The sequence below is a fragment of the Rhyacophila brunnea genome, unplaced genomic scaffold (genome assembly GCF_057557595.1).
Source record: "Rhyacophila brunnea isolate RB1 unplaced genomic scaffold, BYU_Rbru_1.0 scaffold_3, whole genome shotgun sequence".
NCBI lineage: Eukaryota > Metazoa > Arthropoda > Insecta > Trichoptera > Rhyacophilidae > Rhyacophila > Rhyacophila brunnea.
Genome location: NW_028232965.1, coordinates 7,750,155 through 7,770,124, shown reverse-complemented (window position 1 = coordinate 7,770,124; position 19,970 = coordinate 7,750,155). Strand labels below are relative to the sequence as shown.

The 19,970-nt window shown below is 34.6% G+C and overlaps 1 protein-coding gene across 2 annotated transcripts; it reads left to right on the top strand.

Annotated features, from left to right (window-relative positions):
* Positions 1-2,704: 2,704 nt before the first annotated feature.
* Positions 2,705-14,228, top strand: LOC147067818 (uncharacterized). Of its 2 annotated transcripts, none has more exons than XR_015071338.1 (9): positions 2,705-2,980; positions 4,569-4,660; positions 6,078-6,369; positions 6,970-7,201; positions 8,492-8,719; positions 10,590-10,737; positions 10,885-10,951; positions 12,527-12,697; positions 13,781-14,227. XR_015071338.1 is itself a non-coding variant. In XM_085952458.1 (9 exons), exons 1-9 carry the CDS (start codon positions 2,855-2,857, stop codon positions 13,928-13,930), a joined length of 1,479 nt encoding a protein of 492 aa, XP_085808584.1. In that variant the 5' UTR covers positions 2,705-2,854; the 3' UTR covers positions 13,931-14,228. The 2 variants fall into 2 exon arrangements, 1 of the variants encoding a protein (XP_085808584.1); XM_085952458.1 differs by having other exon boundaries at positions 12,554-12,697; positions 13,781-14,228.
* Positions 14,229-19,970: the final 5,742 nt, after the last annotated feature.

The following is a 19,970-nucleotide window of genomic DNA, read 5'->3' as shown; positions in this document are numbered from 1 at the left end:
AATTACACGGAACGATTCAGCTACCAACTCGATCGTGTCTCGATCAAATCTTTTGATTCGTTTATAATAAATAATACGCTCAGTTGTTCTACCACTGTGTTGTCACGGCCTACTATAATAATTAATACCAATAATTGGAGATGACACTTAGACAAGACAAGTAGTAACGAGTTACTGGTTGTAAGTAGGTACCTACCTATGTACGAGGGTGGGTCAATAAGTCCTTAGAAAAGCCGACAGGTGGCGCGACTAGTACTGTAAGCGGTTTGTTTTCATGCAGCGGCACTACCGATTCAGTATGCTGCGAAGTTTCAATCAGATTGGTCGGGTTGTTGTGTGTTTCTCGTACATTAAAAAAAAAGGAAAATGGAAAAATGGAAAATGGAGAAAATTGAGTTTAGAGCTGTTATTAAACATTTTAATATAAAAGGGTTAACAGCAAAGGAAATAAAAAATGAGTTAGATTTAGTTCACGGCATATCTGCTCCTTCACTTGCAACTATTTATAACTGGTTAAATAAATTTAAACGTGGTCGTACATCAACAAAGGATGAACCACGCTCAGGACGTCCTGTAGAGGTGACTACACCAGAAATGATCAATAAAATCCACGATATGGTGTTAAGTGACCGAAGATTAAAGTTGAGTGAGATAATTGAGGTTACAGGGATCTCAAAAGGTAGCGTCATTTCTATTTTACATGACAAATTGGGCATGAAAAAAGTTTCTGCAAGATGGGTGCCGCGTTTGCTCACAGTCGACAATAAACGCAATAGGGTGGTGGCCTCTAAAGCCCTGTTGTCGCTCATGCAACGCAATCCGGATGAATTTTTTCGTCGCTTTGTGACTGTAGATGAAACATGGATACACCACTATACTCCCGAGACGAAAGAACAGTCAAAGCAGTGGATTGCGAAGGCAAACCATGTCCAAAGAGGGCGATAACCGTAAAATCAGCTGGTAAGGTTATGGCTACTGTATTTTGGGATGCACGTGAAATTATTTTCGTTGACTATTCGGAAAAAGGAAAAACAATAACAGGGGATTATTATGCATCTTTATTGGACCAGCTAAAAAACAAAATTGAAGAAAAACGGCCTCATTTAAACAGGAAAAAAATCCTCTTTCATCAGGACAATGCCCGTGTTCACACATGTTTACGATCAATGGCTAAAATTGAAGAATTGAAGTTTGAATTGGTCGACCACCCACCGTATTCGCCAGATTTAGCCCCCAGTGACTTTTTCCTTTTCCCAAACTTAAAAAAATGGCTAAGTGGACAAAGTTTTTTTTCAAATGAAGAAGTCATCGATCGGACAAATGCTTATTTTGAGGACCTTCCGAAAACTTATTTTTCTGACGGTTTAAAAAAAATTGAGAAACGTCTAACCAAGTGTATTGAGCTCCAAGGAGATTATGTTGAGAAATAAAAAAAAAATACAAAAAAAACTGTTTTAATGCTTTTTTCTAAGGAATTATTGACCCACCCTCGTATTTACCAGGATATTATTTTTGTTTTGTTAAAATCATTATGTAAACGTTAAATTTTTGTTGTTATGTCAAACGCAAGACAGGACACGCGGCCACTCTTGGAAGCTCTTGGTTAATATATTTTCATACGTTCTTTGTACTTAATCTTCGATGGGATCGTGCCTAAAAAATTGGAATTGTTCTATTCTGTCACATGACTCAAAGATGACTTTTCATAATCGGGGTGATCGTGGCAGACGGTCGGGTCAGACGGTCCTAGGTCTAAGAATCTGTCAATGTAATTTGAGCTTTAGGCCTACCGCGCATGGACAATTATATAACCGGCCGGTAGCATTCTGACAATCGTTGGTTTGCTCGCGCATGATCCAATTTATTACCGGCCAGTATGTTTGAGCGCGCATGGCGTGATAAACATCGGAGGCAATGCGCGTGCACTGAAGATATGCATCCGCACCGAAAAATTGCGCACGCGATATGATAAGAAACGTCAAAATGGATTTTGTAGAGCTTATATATATAGAGGTTTTGTATAGATTACCTATCAAGCTGTTTTAAAACGTGGGTGTATATATTATCAATTTATAAAGAAAGAAACTGAAAAAATGGGACTGGTACGCGCATGCAAAGCCAATAGGTACGCATCGATGAACTGTCAAATGTGGATCTCGTAACGGTTCGATGTATGCGTGCACTCCATACGACCGCGTCACTTGTGCATGCTTGTGTAAGTGCACTCTCAGCCGGCTATGACATATCATGCGCGGGCTCTCATTTAAAAGCATTGCCAATGGGGCCCCGGCCGGTTCGAATCGGTGTAAAATTTTGTGTCTGAACACAGATTTTCAACTCGGCCGTTCGCTCGATCGTCCATGCGCGGGGTTGCATTGCAATACGATGGTTACAACACTCCTCGATTGTTGACCGTACGATAGTAAATCGTTCATGCGCGGTAGGCCTTAGTATTGGAATTGCTTACATTATTTTATAAATTATTAATTTATCATACATTCAAATATTTAGGTATTAGTTATATGACAGGGAAACATTTATTTCCTTTTTATAGTATCTACATGATATCAATGTTTATGACATTTAATTGAAAATAATGTAGTCTAGAGTCTAGACAGTAAAAATAATAAAACCTCTATACAGCATTTAATAATGCTCTTCGCTCTATGGTATAATTCCATTGCTGTGGATTGTGGAATATTTTAATGTCTATGAATTTATGTCAAAAATTGCCAATGATTTCTGTCAGTTGTGTACTGTTTTGGCATTTATATCAATATTTTTGAAAGTTTACCGATAAAAACTGTGTTTAACCATTTACGTCTAATTCGTATGAACTAAGACAAATATAAAAATGTCATTTAATTGTTGCAGAGTGTGCTTAAAACCCGGGAAAATAATGTTCTCATTGTACCAGGCTAACAAATTCACTGGCGAAAAAATGTACAGTGAAATGCTGAACGCTCTCACAAATTTAGAGGTATCGGTATTGCTTTACGTTTAATTTTTAGTTGCGGTGTTAATTATCCCAATTTCTAATAGTATTCGAGAATATAGTTTTTGTTTTTTCAGATAAACATTCTTAATTTAAATTCATTATCTGAGATTAGTGACAGAATCCTCCACAGAAATTGCAAGGATATATTATGTATTGCTATAATCAATTCGTTTACCATTCCGTTTTTAGAATGTAACTAATTTTTCGTTTTGTATGGTGTGGTGTGGTAAAGATAGTACTCCATATAGTTTTTGCGGTTAATGTGATTTGAGACCAACATCCAAATCAAAACTTAACACAACCTGCTTATATTTGGGTTTACAGTAGAATGTGCTAAGGGGTCCGTAAACGAGTATCAAATCTTGCAGATTGGTGATACAATTGCCAAAAAAATGGTGAAACCATTGCCCAGTTGCTGCGCAATGTATGACCCGGCATCAGTGTCAGGCAAGTGAGGCCGATGTATTTTGTGCATACACGTGACTTGACATAAAGCAATAACGGCCGACAATGAAGTTTCTGCAGCATAATATATCGTCCTAAATAATCACATAAATAAATCCAAAATAAAAGAAGGATTTGGATTCGGTCCTACTTCAACAAACATGAAACAATAAGTGTTATAAACCAGGAACTAGTTATTGATAATTATTTATTTACAAACTTTACAAGAATGTCAAAAATTGACTTTGAGTAAGTAAGTAGGTATTTGTTAAATATAATGTGCGATGAGTACGAAGAAAGAGAAAGTAGATGCAGTTACGAATAAAACAAGACCAATTACTACAATACTATCAATCACTCTTTGATTTTTGGCAACTGGAGACTCTTACAGGAGTTAAATGTATTTATTCAGGGTGTTCAACTCTTCACTTGCTCACATTGCTCCAGATCCAGAAGTTTGTGCAGCTTTAACAGTTGGCCTTTTCATATTTGAATCATTATGTAGTTTGGCTTCCACGTAAATACACCTCATTAATTAGCTCAGATACCCTGTCGTTTGTCCATTTATTCATTGTATATAGTGTGAATTGACAATTAATAATAACACCATAATAATATTAATAACGACACGGCGAAAAATTATAATAATGTATTGTCGAATCAGCTGTCACTATGATGTTTTTGTTGTTACTAGGGGTTCGGTAGGTCCGATGGCACGTCAAACAGAGACGCATATATGGAGCAGAGCGAAAAGGAAATAGATTTATCTAGGAATTATTTCATATTTTCGATTGCGTTCGATATATCGACCAACCCTGCTGCCAGGAACATGGGGCAATAGGTGGAAAGTTTCGGCAACGTAGATTACTATTTTCTTGTTTTGGGGAATTATTAACGGCAACACAATTGCCGTAAAAAGATTCTCGTTTACGAGCCCCTTTCGGTTTTGGTTTTTGGTCTCAAATTGCCTTGAACGTTAAAATTATATAGTGTAACTACTATATCTTTACCGAAATATGTGACACATCGTCATCTACATATGGGTTAGTGTCAAGCAATCCTTGGTTGTTAATTTAACTATTAAAGTACTTGATAGACTGTTAACCTGTCTTATTTTGCTTTACAGGCAATGCAAGGTGATAAATTTCCTGATAAATTATGCTTAGAGTGTGTCAAAACCTTAGAAAAATCCTTCAACTTCAAAAAACTCGCAGAAAAGTAAGTATTATTTATTAGACAGTATTGTAAAACTTCAGTATAGCAAACAAATTTTAGAATCACACACAGTCAATTCCATAAATGTATATGACCATCCGCGCACGCAGAAACTAAAATCCGACAAACTGGTTGCTGATGGAACTCATAAACTGGCCATTGACTGATGCCTCGCACATGCCACTACTGAAACCTAATAATCTCATAACCTCAAACTGTCAAACCCATTGTCTTTCCTACCTAATTTTAAGCTTTTTCCGTAATATCTTTACAGGAATATTCTGGCAGCCTGTAATTATACAGGCAGGAGTATTTCACAACATCTGCCACATATTTTAAATTAAAAATCGGTTCGCCTATCTTTAATTTTTGACATTTTGACTTGTTATTGCTTGTTTAGTTCAGTTCAGTGCTACCATTTTTGGTAAAAAAATATGATTTTTCATCAAATCTACTGATATTGTTACCACTGTTTTATGGGGGACTGGAAACTGAGAGACCGGGAGACTAGCATGTCGCGTCTCTTCAGTTTCGGTCGCGGACGTTTTGAAACTGAGAGATTCCAGTCCTGCCGTCAGGGAGCCTCCATTTCTTTTTTGAGTATTCACGTGAGCGGATGGCCTAGATATTAAGAAAACTTAAATTTGTTATAAATGGTTGGTACAGTTGAAACCATGATTTTACGTGTTTTGCAAAGACTGACAAAAAATGTAAAAAATATGTAAGTATAATATGTAGAAGCATGCATGAACTATAGCAAAACCGGCCAATTTTTAAATGAGCGAGCGTGCTAACATTTGAGCCAAAATGGAGAATGACAAAAAATACCGTGTATCCACCTTGACTAAAGTAACAAAAGGTAAAATATCACCCACCAACTAAGTCATATAAACTCAGGCTTGTACATATAAAAAAGAAATACGAATATCCATCAGCACGCTAATTAAGTGGCCAGGCATATCTATAAAAAGAAATGTGCTTGCAACTTAAAATTTCAGTGATTGCTATGGATTTATGCGCGTACATACGTAATTGTATGTGTTAAAATAAACTTAATTTAAATGTATTTCAGATGTAAATTGTGGGAAATGAAAATGTAAAACTGGAAATTAAATGTACTAAAATAAAACTGGCCTGCAGAAACTACACAGAAATAGACGGGGGTTAGGGGAAACATGAATTCTGGGCACGTAAAATCAAGGTTCCACTGTATTATAATTACTATGCGCGTTGACACGATTATGAACAATTACGAAGACGAAACATGGTTGACTTATACATTTTAATGCAAATATAGTAACTGCTTATAACACGATAGCCGAATACATAAAACCATCATTATTTAAAATATTTGGATGAAAAATAACTAAATTCTTGCTTGTGTACAAGTAAATTAAAATTCAATCAAAATATTTTTCAGATCAAATAGAACTCTGCGCAGGAAAATATGCGACAGCGGTAATTGCAACCACCTTGTTCATCCTGAAAACAAAATTCAATTTGACAGTTTGGACGATATCATTTGTAAGATAGATCCGGATGGAGCCACTCACAGTATGAAGGTTGAATTATCTGATGAGACAAAGGAATCACTCGATAACGGAGATACACTCATTTGTGATACTGTCATAAAAAAATTGGAAAGACGAACTTCAAAGAAAGTCCTCGATAGTCAGATTCAAGACTCTGAAGATAATTCAGATATTTTGAAGGTAAATATGAATTGTCGAATGAAAAGACTGTAAATAGTTCTCTGTGTAAATGAATAAAAAAAAATGTCAAAATATCATCTAATATTAGGTTTATCTATGGAATTAAATGTACATAGTAAATTGTACCGAGATTATTTTGTTCTCACCGGAAAAAAATGATGTGTGCCGAGGCGTACATACAATATTTGAATTAAAATAATCAGTTCTATCTGTCACTAAAGGATTAGATGGTCTTAAGCGACGAAAGTGACATTTTCTTAGACGTGAACAGTAAATATGGTGAATGTATATGGTATATAAGGAAATATCGGATGTAAACGTCACGTACCTGTAAAATCATTGGGACAATTCGGTAGCGCACAAATCGAAGTGAAGATGTTGAAATGTCAATGAAGTGCGTTTAAATGAAAAATGAGTGTGTTTTCCAAAATGTCTTAGGATAATAATATAAGTAGATTATTTCAGCTTAACAGAATTGGAACAGAACCTACCTACTAGTATGACTAAAAACCACCATAAAATTAATTTATAGGATTAGAAATCCTGTTATGTATTACCAACATTGATGTCTGTACCTAATTGTACTTTTTAAAATTACAGGTAGAATATCTAGAAGATGATTTCTTGACGGACAATGATGAGGAGTGGAAGCCTGACGAAGAAGAAGCATTGGAAATTGAAAGACTCAGGAAACCAATCAAAGCAGCCACAAAATATGTTAAGACATATGACGTTATCACCCAAGTTAGACCGAGCTCTGAGCTGTCGGATTTAGAAATCTTTCGTCTTAAACAAGTGTCCTGGCGTAAAACCATGGAGTTACAGAAAAAAAGTGTGTAAATGAAAATATTTGTTATTTTTTTTCTATTTTATTTAGGTACCATCATTATTTTAGCTTCTAGATTAGTGATTCCAAACCTTTTTTATAGCGGAACCCTGGAACCTTTGAATTGTTTTCTAAAGTCTCACCGAATCCCTACTTTGCTGGTCCAGAAATGAAAATTACAAAATTCAATCAAAATGCCACCCATGTATGTAAAATAATTCACCATAGGTACTTCGCGCACAGGCAAAAGACATCACCAACAACATCTAAGTCACACATTCCCAACCTTTTTCGAGTCGTGACCAATATTCCACGCGCACACCTACCAAAATGTGTCCGCACACATGTTTTCATCCCCCGCACAGTCCTCACACAAAAATATTGTACAAAAAGTTTCCTTTGCCAGATTTTAGTTTTGCTCGAATGCATTTGCACGAAATCATCACATTCACAATTCTTTGACTCATTTCACGGAAGGCAAAGGTCAAGTGGGACTAACGCGGGCACACAAGTGAAATTTTACGTCAAGCGGGATCACTATATCCGCCCCGTTCTATCGCGTGCCAAAGTATACAAAAAGAAGATACGTATTTTATTGTTTATCAATGAGCACCTATGTGCCGGGTCCTCTACATTTCTTAGTCTTTGACATGTTTCAACTTGCAAGTAACATTGTCAGTACAGTCTCATAGTAGTCCTTATTTTGAAAACATCACACTTCTTATAATACAAATAAATTTACCGTACCGGGTGACACCAACCTTAGTTATGCCACTGCTAAGATGCATTAATGATCCGCACAAACTATAGATAAATTAGAGGGTACGTTGGTCGTGGTCGATTTTATAGAAGCCAAGTGACCCGCGATCCCGATAAGTAAAAATATGTTCGGTGATAGTGTTAATTTGCATTCTAACGTGTTTGCATTGGATGTGTTACACCAACTTTTAAAATAAATCAATGCAGTTGGAACCTTGTAAAACTAGTATTTCCAAAAGATAAGAGAAATATTTTCCCAACATATATACCTCAATACATAAATGTGATAAACTACCCTCGATAGCAGTCTTGTGTGTAGAATAGATGCGCTGATCTAATTTGTAATTATAGCCTCTAATTAAATATCTAATTGCTTACACGTCTATAATATGAAGAGGGACGAATTGGAAGCTAATACATAATATTATTATGCCTTTAAATGTCGACAACTAATATTTACCTGAAGTTGGCTTATCTATATGATATCTAGAGTGCTTGTAAAGAAAATAACTGATTTTTTTAAAATTCACTTTTCAGATGAGGATGATGCAGCTGCATTCAAAAAATATGAATTGAACCGGAAAATTCTAAAACAAAAGCAAAGGGCTAAAGCAGATTTGGATGAACCTTCTTCTTATCACATGTCCAAGACAATGTTGTCGAAAAAATCAGCTAAGGATAAAACTCAACCAAAGGAAAAACATATTTGCCCAATTTGCGGCATCCTCACCCTCACGCTGGGATCACATCTGGCCACTCATGATGGTTGTCATAATTGAATAATCAATTAGCTTATTTTATATTTAGAATTTCATTTAGTTGAATACATAGCTTTATGAGGTCTATGTTATATCAGATAACCGGACAAAACCGAAGATGAAGAAACAGAACGGTGACAAAACAGAACAGCGATTAACAGGACAATTCAGAACTGAGGAAAATTAAGGGCCGCGGTTTGTGCATTTTATTTCCCCACGCTAATTACCCAGTTTTTTAGAAAATTCTTCTTGAATTAAATAATATTTATACTAATGACATCTACCTACTATAATGGAACAGCTTAACCTTGAAATTGCGTAGATTTTTACGTAAAGTTAATTATTGTTACTGTTATTATTTCCGACTGCTCTTACATGAAGCCTATTACATCGTTTTGTCTCGCTCGGTGACGCTATAACTGCTTCATATTTTCTGTCAAAACTATCGAATTTCACTCTTATGTTGTATGTTTATAAATATATTATTTGGTTTGAAATCACTCAAATTTTAATAACAAGGTTTCAAATCAAATTTGTGTACATACTCTGTTTTCAATTTGGAAATCCATTAATTCTTATATATTGGATACCATATTGATAATTAGTAAAAGCCATAAAACAGTGTAAACATTGAGAAAACCACCTTTTATGTGATGTATCGATCGTAAACTTAAAATTCAATATAATACGCCATATTAATTCTATTATTTAATGATTATATTAATGGGCAACCAAGGAACCCTTAGCAACCAAGCTCACAACCCTTAGCAACCAAGGAATTTCCAGACGCTACATAAACATATTGAACAGTATATACAGTGATGCCACAGCATGCGTAAAACTCCACAAACGGTTGTGTAAATTCCCCATTAACAAAGGTGTCCGGCAAGGTGATTCCATTTCACCTAAACTATTCACCGCTACTCTTGAGAACTTATTTAGGAAACTTGATTGGGAGGAAAAAGGTGTTCCAATTAACGGAGAGCACCTCAGTCACCTGCGCTTTGCAGATGATATTGTTATACTCTCACAAGACCCTAAAGACCTCCAAGGTAGAATGCAAGAACTCGCGGATGTCAGTCAAACGGTCGGTCTAAAGATAAATGTCTCAAAGACAAAAGTGATGAGGAACTGTTTTTCGGACCCTGCGATTATCTGTATTTCTGGCACCCAACTCGAGCTAGTCAACAGCTACATCTATCTCGGACAGCAGGTGCCCATAGACGGAAGCATGCACGATGAAATTGCTCGAAGAACAAAGCTGGGATGGAGTGCTTTCGGACGTCTGAATAGTATCTTCAAGAGTGACCTACCATTATGTCTTAAGCGTAGGATGTTCAACCAATGTGTGCTACCCGTGCTCACGTATGGCTGCGAGACGTGGACCCTCAACACGAGAGATGTCCAAAAGCTAAGAGTCACACAGCGAGGCATGGAGAGGTGCATGTTGGGCATCACGCGAAAGGACCGTAAGAGAAACGAATGGATTAGGAAGCAGACAAGAGTACGCGATGTAATAGACGTTGCCAAACAGCTGAAATGGAGACATTGCTCGCCGAAAGGACGGCCGCTGGACAAATGTCGTCATCCAATGGTACCCAAGGGGTACGAAACGGCCACAGGGTCGCCCTTAAAGCCGCTGGATTGACGAACTGGTAAAGTTCGGCGGAAATACGTGCCAGCGAACGACACAGGACCGAGAGAGTTGGAGAAAGCTTGGGGAGGCCTTCATCCAGCAGTGGATTGACCCCGGCTGATGATGATAATAATGGGATTCATTAAAACATGTTTTTTTGGCTTTCCTGAACATTCTTTCTGACGTCCCTTACATATTGAATTTTGACAGCCGTTTACTAATATAACATTTAATTTTACAGAAAATAAGGCTTTCCAATGTGAAGACTGCAACAAATCCTTCTCGCACAGATCCAATTTGGAAAACCATCGTAAATGTCACACAGGTGTCAAAGATCAAATTTGTGATATATGCGGAGCAGCTTTCTATTTCCTCAAGTCTGTTAAAAGGTATCAAATGGTTCACATTATATTATATTACCCATCAGCATAATAATTTAAGTAGTACATATTCTATTTTATACTTTGTTCAAACAATTTCAAATGTTTTTTTATCTGACCAAGATTTTGAAATTACTTATATGTATTTAATTTCAGACACAGACGTATTCATACAGGTGACAGACCTTTCTGCTGCAGTGTGTGTTCAAAGAGATTCTATGCCGTAAGTCTCTATCTAATGTTACAGTAAAACCCCGTCAATACGGTTGATCCAAAATTTACCGTAAATCGAAATATTCGCTAAAATTCATAAAATCTATTTATATTCCGATTTCTACTAATTTGATTAATGAACCATAATAGTCACCACTGAAAATAATCGAATTTTTTTTTCAGGAAACAAGCTTTACTGTTTTTTGCCATACATTTTTTATTTCATAATTTGATTTTTTTTTCGATTTTCAGTCCCGTCAATTTTAAATTATTGAGGTTTTACTTTATAGTTTTTTATGGTAATTTTTAGAAATACGGTAGAATATTATGCTTCATATAAAAAAATATATTGAATATTAAAAATAAAGCAAAATGTAAAGTTTTTTTCGGGAATGGTAGGATAGAAGAAGAAGACACACACAAGATGATTATCAACCCATGGAGATAAGAGTGGATAGGCAAAGAAAAAGAAAATTATACCAACTGTAGTTGGCCCACTGTTGTCATCCGAGAGCACAATACTTTAAATGTGTGTGATAAAATGATGTAATCTATTACTTATCTTTTTGTCACTCATTTCTAGTCAGACTAAAGCGAGTATTGTGCTCTGACTCCATTGAAGTATATAAATATTCCAAAACTGCTTTCAATTGAATTTGAATGGAAAATGTTGACAACCCAGACATTCAAAATTCAAAATTTTAATTATTTGGTTGTCAGATTGTTTCAATCCCTCTTATAATTAAATGACCTTCAATTATTAATCTCAAACTGAACCAAGAATAAAAGTGTTCTCTAAATTAGCTGCAATTCATTTAGCATTATGGATTCATTTCGATACCCCCAGTTCAATAGGGGAACAACTCATAAAACCTTGTTCCAAGATAATGGCGTTTGAATTTTTTGCAGTAATTCTCATTTTAATTTTAAAGCCTTGATTTATATGAAAGTGTATGTTTTTTATATTTAATTTAGTGGAATTCATCAATGCACAATAAAATTGTACATTTTAATGAAGAATTAACTAATAAATTTGATTATATAACGGAATTACTGATTAATCTCAGAAAGGGTTATTCGATTTTATGACACATAAAAGAAATTTTTGATTGTTTTTTTTGCTGAATTATAAAGAGAAAATTATTCTACATCGAATGGCATTCTTAACTCAAAACCTTTAAATTTTGAGTTGTTCCCCTATTGAACATCGATTTGTACCACACTTTACAATTTTAGATTTACTAAAACAATCAATTCGATGAAATATTGTTAAATTATTAGACATTATTGTTATGCTCAATCCGTGAAGTTACTGAATCTCTGTAATTTTAACTTTTAATGTCATAATATGAATGAAACATGCGAGACAAAATGAAATGAAATAGCCAGGTAGGAAATGTTTCATCAAATAATGTCTTCTCAATGTGGAATTAAACCTAATTATTCACATAATATAAGTCAAGTTCATAGATTCAGCAATTCAGATTATGCCAAGATATTTAGATGAACAATCTCAAATATATCAAATGTACATATATATGGAAATCATTTAGCTGAATAGTGAAATATAGATTTTTTGTTTTAGGAGTTAAGATTAATTTAATAATTTTAGAATTGCGACCTGACCAGACATATGAAAGTGCATTCCGGATACAAACCGCACAAATGTGATGAATGCCCCATGAGTTTTACGGCAAAGCACCAGCTCATCAATCACATCCTCGTACACACCAAGGAGAAACCCTACAAATGCGAGGTAGCACACTATTTAAAATATCTTGCATTCAGAATACATTTCTTATGAACTGTCTCAGTTCTTTCGTTTCTCTTTTTGCCATCTTCTAGCTTGGCTACAAAATTGCCATACATCTTCCAATTTACATCTTCCAATTCCCCACATTATGTATAAACAGCACATGCTGCCTTTAGCCTTAGTATAGATAGGAGGGGCCGCATCAAAATGTGGGGGACATGATACAGACTGACACATGTATGATGTTGCAAAGGGCAGTGGTCCGTTCAGTGCGTAGTTTTACTAACGTTGGGTTTCCCTTTTTTTTCAACCAGAATGTACACAAAGATTTAGTACTCTTATTAAAACTGTACCAAAGTGTCTTGTCACTTTGTATCTCAATGAATTACTCGTGTAGGTGGCGGGGACAAAATCTTCATTCAAGTCAATTATTTCCAAATTAAATGACATTTGCACTCAATTATGAATACACCTGTCTCATCAAAACCTATATAACAATAGCCACATTAAGGTAAAAATAAATAATGCATTTTCTGAAAGTGTTCCAACCGAGAAGGGAGACCATCAGGGATGAGTTTTATCTCCTCAATTATTCATTATATGGAGAACATAATATACTGTGGAGAGCCCTTGATCGTACGCTCTCTAGCGACCAAGTGAAGGAGGAGCTTATTGGGGGCAGCCTTAACTCTGCCCTGAAAGAAACTGAGGACTGAGAGGGGTGGAGAGTTTTGGTCACTCAGAGATGACTGAACTTCAGGGTGGTTATGATCTTCAGCCATAAAGGAACAACCAAGAAGAGAGAGATATACTAAAAATTTATGTCTTAGTTTTACCAAAATCTTCTAAATACCTGAAGCTGATATTTTGGATGCGTAGTGGCTCGAAATGTTTTAAGAATGGTTTTGTACATTTGTATGTTATTATTTCAAAAATATTGTAGAAAATATTTCATGACCCACTCAATATACCAATCGACCCAATTTTGGGTCGCAACCCACAAGTTAAGAACCCTTATAACAAACAGGGGACCGTGGCAAAATTTATTTATTAATATTACTAATGTGGATTAATTTTTGTTTTCAGGTGTGTGATCTCGCCTTTACTTACAAAGTGTATCTCAACAACCACGCATTCAAAGTGCACCGAGTAAACATGCGGTATAAATCTATACGTACTCTTACCGCTGAAATTTTAAGAGAGCAGTACGCCCTCGATGGGATTCAATATACTTAAGATAAATAATATATTCTCCTTAGATAATTATTATTCTTTCAATAAAAATGCCCAATGTAAATTAAATGGTTTTCAATCTGCAATAAGATAACGAATTATTTCCGTACATACATAATATTATGTACCCAAATAAAGTTTTTTATTAAATCTATTTTATGATTACATAAATAATTCTATGCTAATTTGACCTTATCAGTTAACATGTTCTGTAGTATTTACAATTAAATATCTGTATTATATTATCGATTAAGTGTTTTGATTGTATTTTTATATTATGAATAAATGACCTGAAATATGATTTTATTTTATTTGAACTGACAATAATTGATGTAATAATGAAGGCTCTGTTATATTATGAAAATCAAGAGTTCTAGTGAATAGTGATGTGTGTGAACTCTAAGGCCCTCCGCCGACACAGCAACTAAAATCCCGCAAACTGGCTGGTGATGGAACTCATAAACTGGCCTGTGACAGGTGCTTCGCACACAGCGCTACTGGAACTCTAATCTCATAACCTCAAACTGTCAAACTGGGCCATCAGCTGTTTGTACACGATGCCGGTGTTGCAAATCGTACCAAAAATATGACAACATGCACGCTGACGCAATTACTAGAATACATCACTCTCTTTATTACAAATTTGGTCCAATAGTAAAAAAACCGCTATTATACTTGAAGAATATTAACATTTTAAAATATGTGGCCATACGATGCAATTTGATGTAGGTACCTAATATGAATTAAATTGTAGAATTTTATTTTATAATTGAGTCGTATAGTATCAAAAGTAGAACTGTCGCATATATGTCGAAATTGAACTAAGTATGCCACATTATTCTTCGGATCATAATGTATGACTAGCAATATAATATTCGAATTAAAATCATATCTGTGTGGTATAAAATCGTGAAAGAAAATAGGGCTTGGTATCAAAGTTAGAACTGTTCACGTCTTTGGAAACACAAGTAGAACTGTTCGGTTTCGACCAATCACAGAGTTGCCCTAAGTGACGTCACAATATGCCCGCTCACACATATCGTTCAGTTGTGACTGTTGACATGCCGTGTTTAAAGTTGAGTTTTTTATGGTTTTTTTTACCAAAACATATAAATACTGATGGCTAGTCCCCTCATGGAGTACCAACCAACACCAGTAATAATAAACAAAGGTCGCAAGAGAAGCAGAAATCCTGAAAAATGACAGGCAAAAATCGACAAAGTTGGCAGGTCAGTGCGTGTAAAATCCATAGGCGTACCTACATCAAATGTTTTGAAAATATTACTTATTAAATAATTTTATTTTATTTATCCAAGTTTAAAATATATCAAAAACATAGTGCTAATTCTTTTTCATCCTCGGAAGAATGAAACCTCAGTTGAAAATTTTCCTATAAGGATAAACCGCTCCTGATTCATTAAATAAAATGGATTTTAGTACAATTGTTTTTATGAAATTTTATTTATATTATTAAAAGTAGATTAAAACAATGTCCCCCCTCTCCACCAACAAGAATAGTTTCTATAATTATTTGGATTGTTTTTGTTCACTTTTTGTTTGTTTTCTTAAATCTTTTATTTATTTTCTGTGAACTGCTTATTTCATTCCTTTTTTCTTATCGATGACATATTAGGAAAAGAAATATGAAGCGTTCAAAATGTTAGGGGAATGTTTTAGTCCAGGTAGAGAATTTATATCGATCAGACTACGGGAAACTAAAGAATATTATACAAGAAAAATAATAACATTGATACGATTCGTCCATTTACAGTTGCAAAAAGGTTGCCAAGTGAAAGAAGTTTTTGAATAAATTATTAACTAAGCATTATGGGCCACAATGGTAAACTTTACCTAGGTACTCTCCAATTCTATAAAAAAAAAACATTTGATGAAAATAACTCCCGGAATAATTTACGAGATTCGGGGACGTGAACTTAGGTGAAATACAAGATGACATTCTAAATGAACTTATAGTAAAAATTTTATTCCGTTATTATTCTTAATACCTAATACATTGGAAAATATGTCCTATTTTCTTTATTATAAAATATGTCATACAATAATATCTCTGTCTCCCTGTATGTTTATGGTTTCATGTAATATTTAACACAATATTTAATCAATTTAAAATTAAAGTATTATAAATTTTATGTAGGTACCAATACCAAAAAAATACAATATTTTTATTATAATGATGTACTGCACTGGTAAATTTGAACTACTTCTTAGTGACGTCATCCACAATTGTATGGGATCAAATACAGAACGTTACACAACCTTGGTAACAAAGACAGAACTGTATACTATGTGAGTATCAAATGTAGCACTCTTCACTTTTAAAACATGTATATTTAATTATTTACAACAATCAGAATTCTGACATACGTAAATTCTGTTGTCTATTTCTAATTTCTAAAAGTAGAAAAATATTTTATGCTTTTATAAAACTCAAAAATCCAACAAAGCGTTTTTCGTCATTTTCTCGAAACGATGAATAGTGCACAGTTCTACATATGATTCTATACGACTCAATTGGTCTTAGTGTGTTTCCTGACTAATATAAAATGGCTATTTTATCCAATATGGCAAAGGGTCGCATGTTACTTGGCTACCACAAAAGGGGGTCGCGATCAGTACTCCATAATATGATGACGAGTGCCAACAACTCAATAATTATTCAAGTGCATTTATTTAAAAATACAAAAAAATCGCTAAAAATACATGGAATACAATGTATTACAATACAATACTAGTTAAGTTGTCAAACATTTTATGATTATTTTTTAAAGTTGTAATAATATTTGAATTCATTCCTTCATTCTCCTCCCTTTATAATGTGCCTGCCGCCCCTATGCATCGCATGACCTGTCTACCCCCACGGGTTGTCACTGATCAGACTTCTCTGGATTCATCGTTATTTTCGACCATCTATTGCTGTTCAGGCTTTCTTGATTCTCCAAAGCAGTATTTTTGGGCAAATAAAAGAGGCTAAGTATTTTTCTTGACATTTTCTATTGTACACCAGCGCATCTATTCTATACACAAGACTGCTTTCGGCCGCTATCTAGGATAGGAAAGTATCCAATTATTATTGTAATAATTACAATAAGTTAGTTATAATTTTTACAATAAGTGCTAATACTTCGATACAAACCTACCCTAGATAGCGGCCGAAAGCAGTCTTGTATATAGAATATATGCGTAGATATCGTAACAAAATATGTCGGTATGAACGAACAAAAAAATAGCACTATAAAGACACTTGAAGAAACAATGTGCTTAAAGAGGAACTTGAAATATTTGGATTAAATTTAAAAATATTGTCTGGGCTCAAAGTTATGATAAAAGGAGTTAATGTGAGAGAGGTTTGAGATGTTACGACAGGACGATCATAGTATGCCAAAATCTACCATGGGAAGAAAAATAGAATATTCGCGCGCTATACCCAGTGACGTCCCGTGGGGGTAGGCAAATTGAGCGTCGCTTGGTGGCGGCAGTTACTTGAAGGGCGGCAAATCGAGGAGAATCAATAGGTATAGGTACCCAAACTTAGTAATAACGGAAATATCTTTCCATTAAAAAAATCAGCTCACTGCTTGGAAACAAAATGTATTAATTAACATATAAGGTTTGTCGGGTTCGCGATGTCTAGTTTACTTCCGTTGTCCTTGGACGTCACGTCCTTGGTGACCAGCAATGACACGTGCAGATTTGCGAATTATATTTGAATTATAGGTAGGTACATACTTACCTAATTAATTTATCCAAATATTTTTGCCGGTCACTCGCGACTTTTGAAAGTTGTCAGTTGTATTTTTAAAAGTATCTGAAACCGTGGACTCACAATACTGTCTATTGAAGTGGAGATGGCATTTCAATTAGTTTTAGTTGCATATATTTTTTAGTAATGTATCCATACAACACATTTCTTAGATATTGGAGTCATGAAAGGATGATAAAAAATACTGTATTAAAAAAATAGGGCGGTATTTTGGCGCTGCCTACGGGCGGTATTTTGTCTAGGGACGTCACTGGCTATACCTACCTAGCCCCGTGCACATTTATCAATCGGGCCTAGCACTTGCTAGAGCCGGCCCTGACGATAATCTAAAACTTAAAATATTATGTAGGTACTATTTCACATTGTATTATTTAATAAATAACTATGTACAATTTTAAAAGGTCAAATTTCGATTCAGACGACTTTATACAACGTTTTTATTAGTTCGTATTCTTATTTGTCCGGTGGTTGTTTATCCGGTACAAATCTTGCAATCGATTTTTAACTAACTTCCCGACTAGCTAGACATTTGAAACATTTAGAATATATCAGAACACGATGCCAATGCATTCTTCTAATACTTTTAGGCATCTTTAAGTAAAATTGAATTCATTTTCAGTTAATTCTGTTTTGTATGAAAAGTTATTTCGGAAGAAATTCATAATACAATCCACTATTATTGGTTGCTAAGGTTGCTTGGTGGTCCTAGCAACTAAATTATTAATATATAAGTACGTGCGTTACTATGTAAATCAAAATGACATTTCAGTAGGTATTCAGTATTTCTATATTTGTTTTTATTTACTTCATATCAAGTACAAGTTTGAGCATATTGAGCAAAATAATTCAACAGAAAATTTAAAAACGTTGTATATAAAAAGTTATTTTTATCTTGTAATTATTTACTGTAACTACGTATATGCGAGTAGGACAAAATTGTACGAAATACAATAAAATGATTTGTAAAAGGATACCTACTTCACACTTTCCAATCGCTCCGGCACTCCGGTGAGAAGCTCTGGGGAAGAACACATTCAATAACCTAACCACATATAACTAAGAAATTAGAAAAATAAGAGAAATATCTTCGGATAGGTAAATACGATTGTGAAGAGATTGTCATATAATGCGGAAATATGATTGTCTTTGCCCATTGCATTAATATTGAAAATTTATATACCTACCCAAAGTTGTGGCATTTGTATTATTCAAATTATGAATAAAAAATACACGCAATGCATCGAAGCTCATTTGTTTCAAATCTATTTAGGGCTAAGAAATACAGCGCTGCAATTTGTAGCAAATGTGTGGTTCTTGTTTGATTCCAATTAGATTCATTTCGACGTCCACGATGGCCGCGCGGCTTAAACGTCGGCCCATAACGTCAAGGGTCTCAGGTTCGAATCCTGGATCTGGCAAGTAGGTACTCATATTGTTTTTCAATTTGTGTGTGGACCTAATAGGTTGAGCAAGTGGCTAACGTCCATTTCTCGTAAAAACAAAATCTGTTAATACAAAAGGCCCACATGATCTTATTAGGATCGGACATGGTAAAAAAAATCATTTGGAATTAAGCAAAACCTGCATTGTGGCACCCCAGTCTACGTTGATTTGCAGTGCCGTGTGTCATAGTCCTTAGTGGAACTGTCATTATCCAACCTCTTTGATTTAATATAATTTCTATGTAGTTATACCGGATATAGGTATACGGACTACCTGAACTAGCTTTTTGCTACAAGTTAGTAAAATACTTATAATATTATATACATACGTTTTTTAATTATTTGCGAATCACACCCTTGCCTTTTCGTAGGTACAAGGTCGTTTAGAGAGATAATTGATGATGAATGTTTACCTATTGAATTGATTAAGTTATTTGCTTGTTTATGATATTTAAAAAAATGCTTGATTACAAATAGCTACAGTTTTAGGTGAAGTGTACAGTTAATAAAATTATGTTCCGCCGTTTATTTCTTTAATTTTCTTTATGGCCAAAGTCGGCATGTGACTGTATGTACCTACATATTTTATATTCCATGAAACTAAATATCTACGTTGGCCCATCAAATGTCATAAATAATATATGGAAGTTCTTTTAATAATAAAGAGATGATCTGATTTCCCCTTTGTTGTAAGCATGAATGGCTCAAATTGAATCTGTATTAGATGTAATATTTTTATAATAACACAAAGATCACTCCTCGTTTTCAATGGATAATCAGTAACGTCCTTCCTATATATACGTAGATATTGGGTATTTAA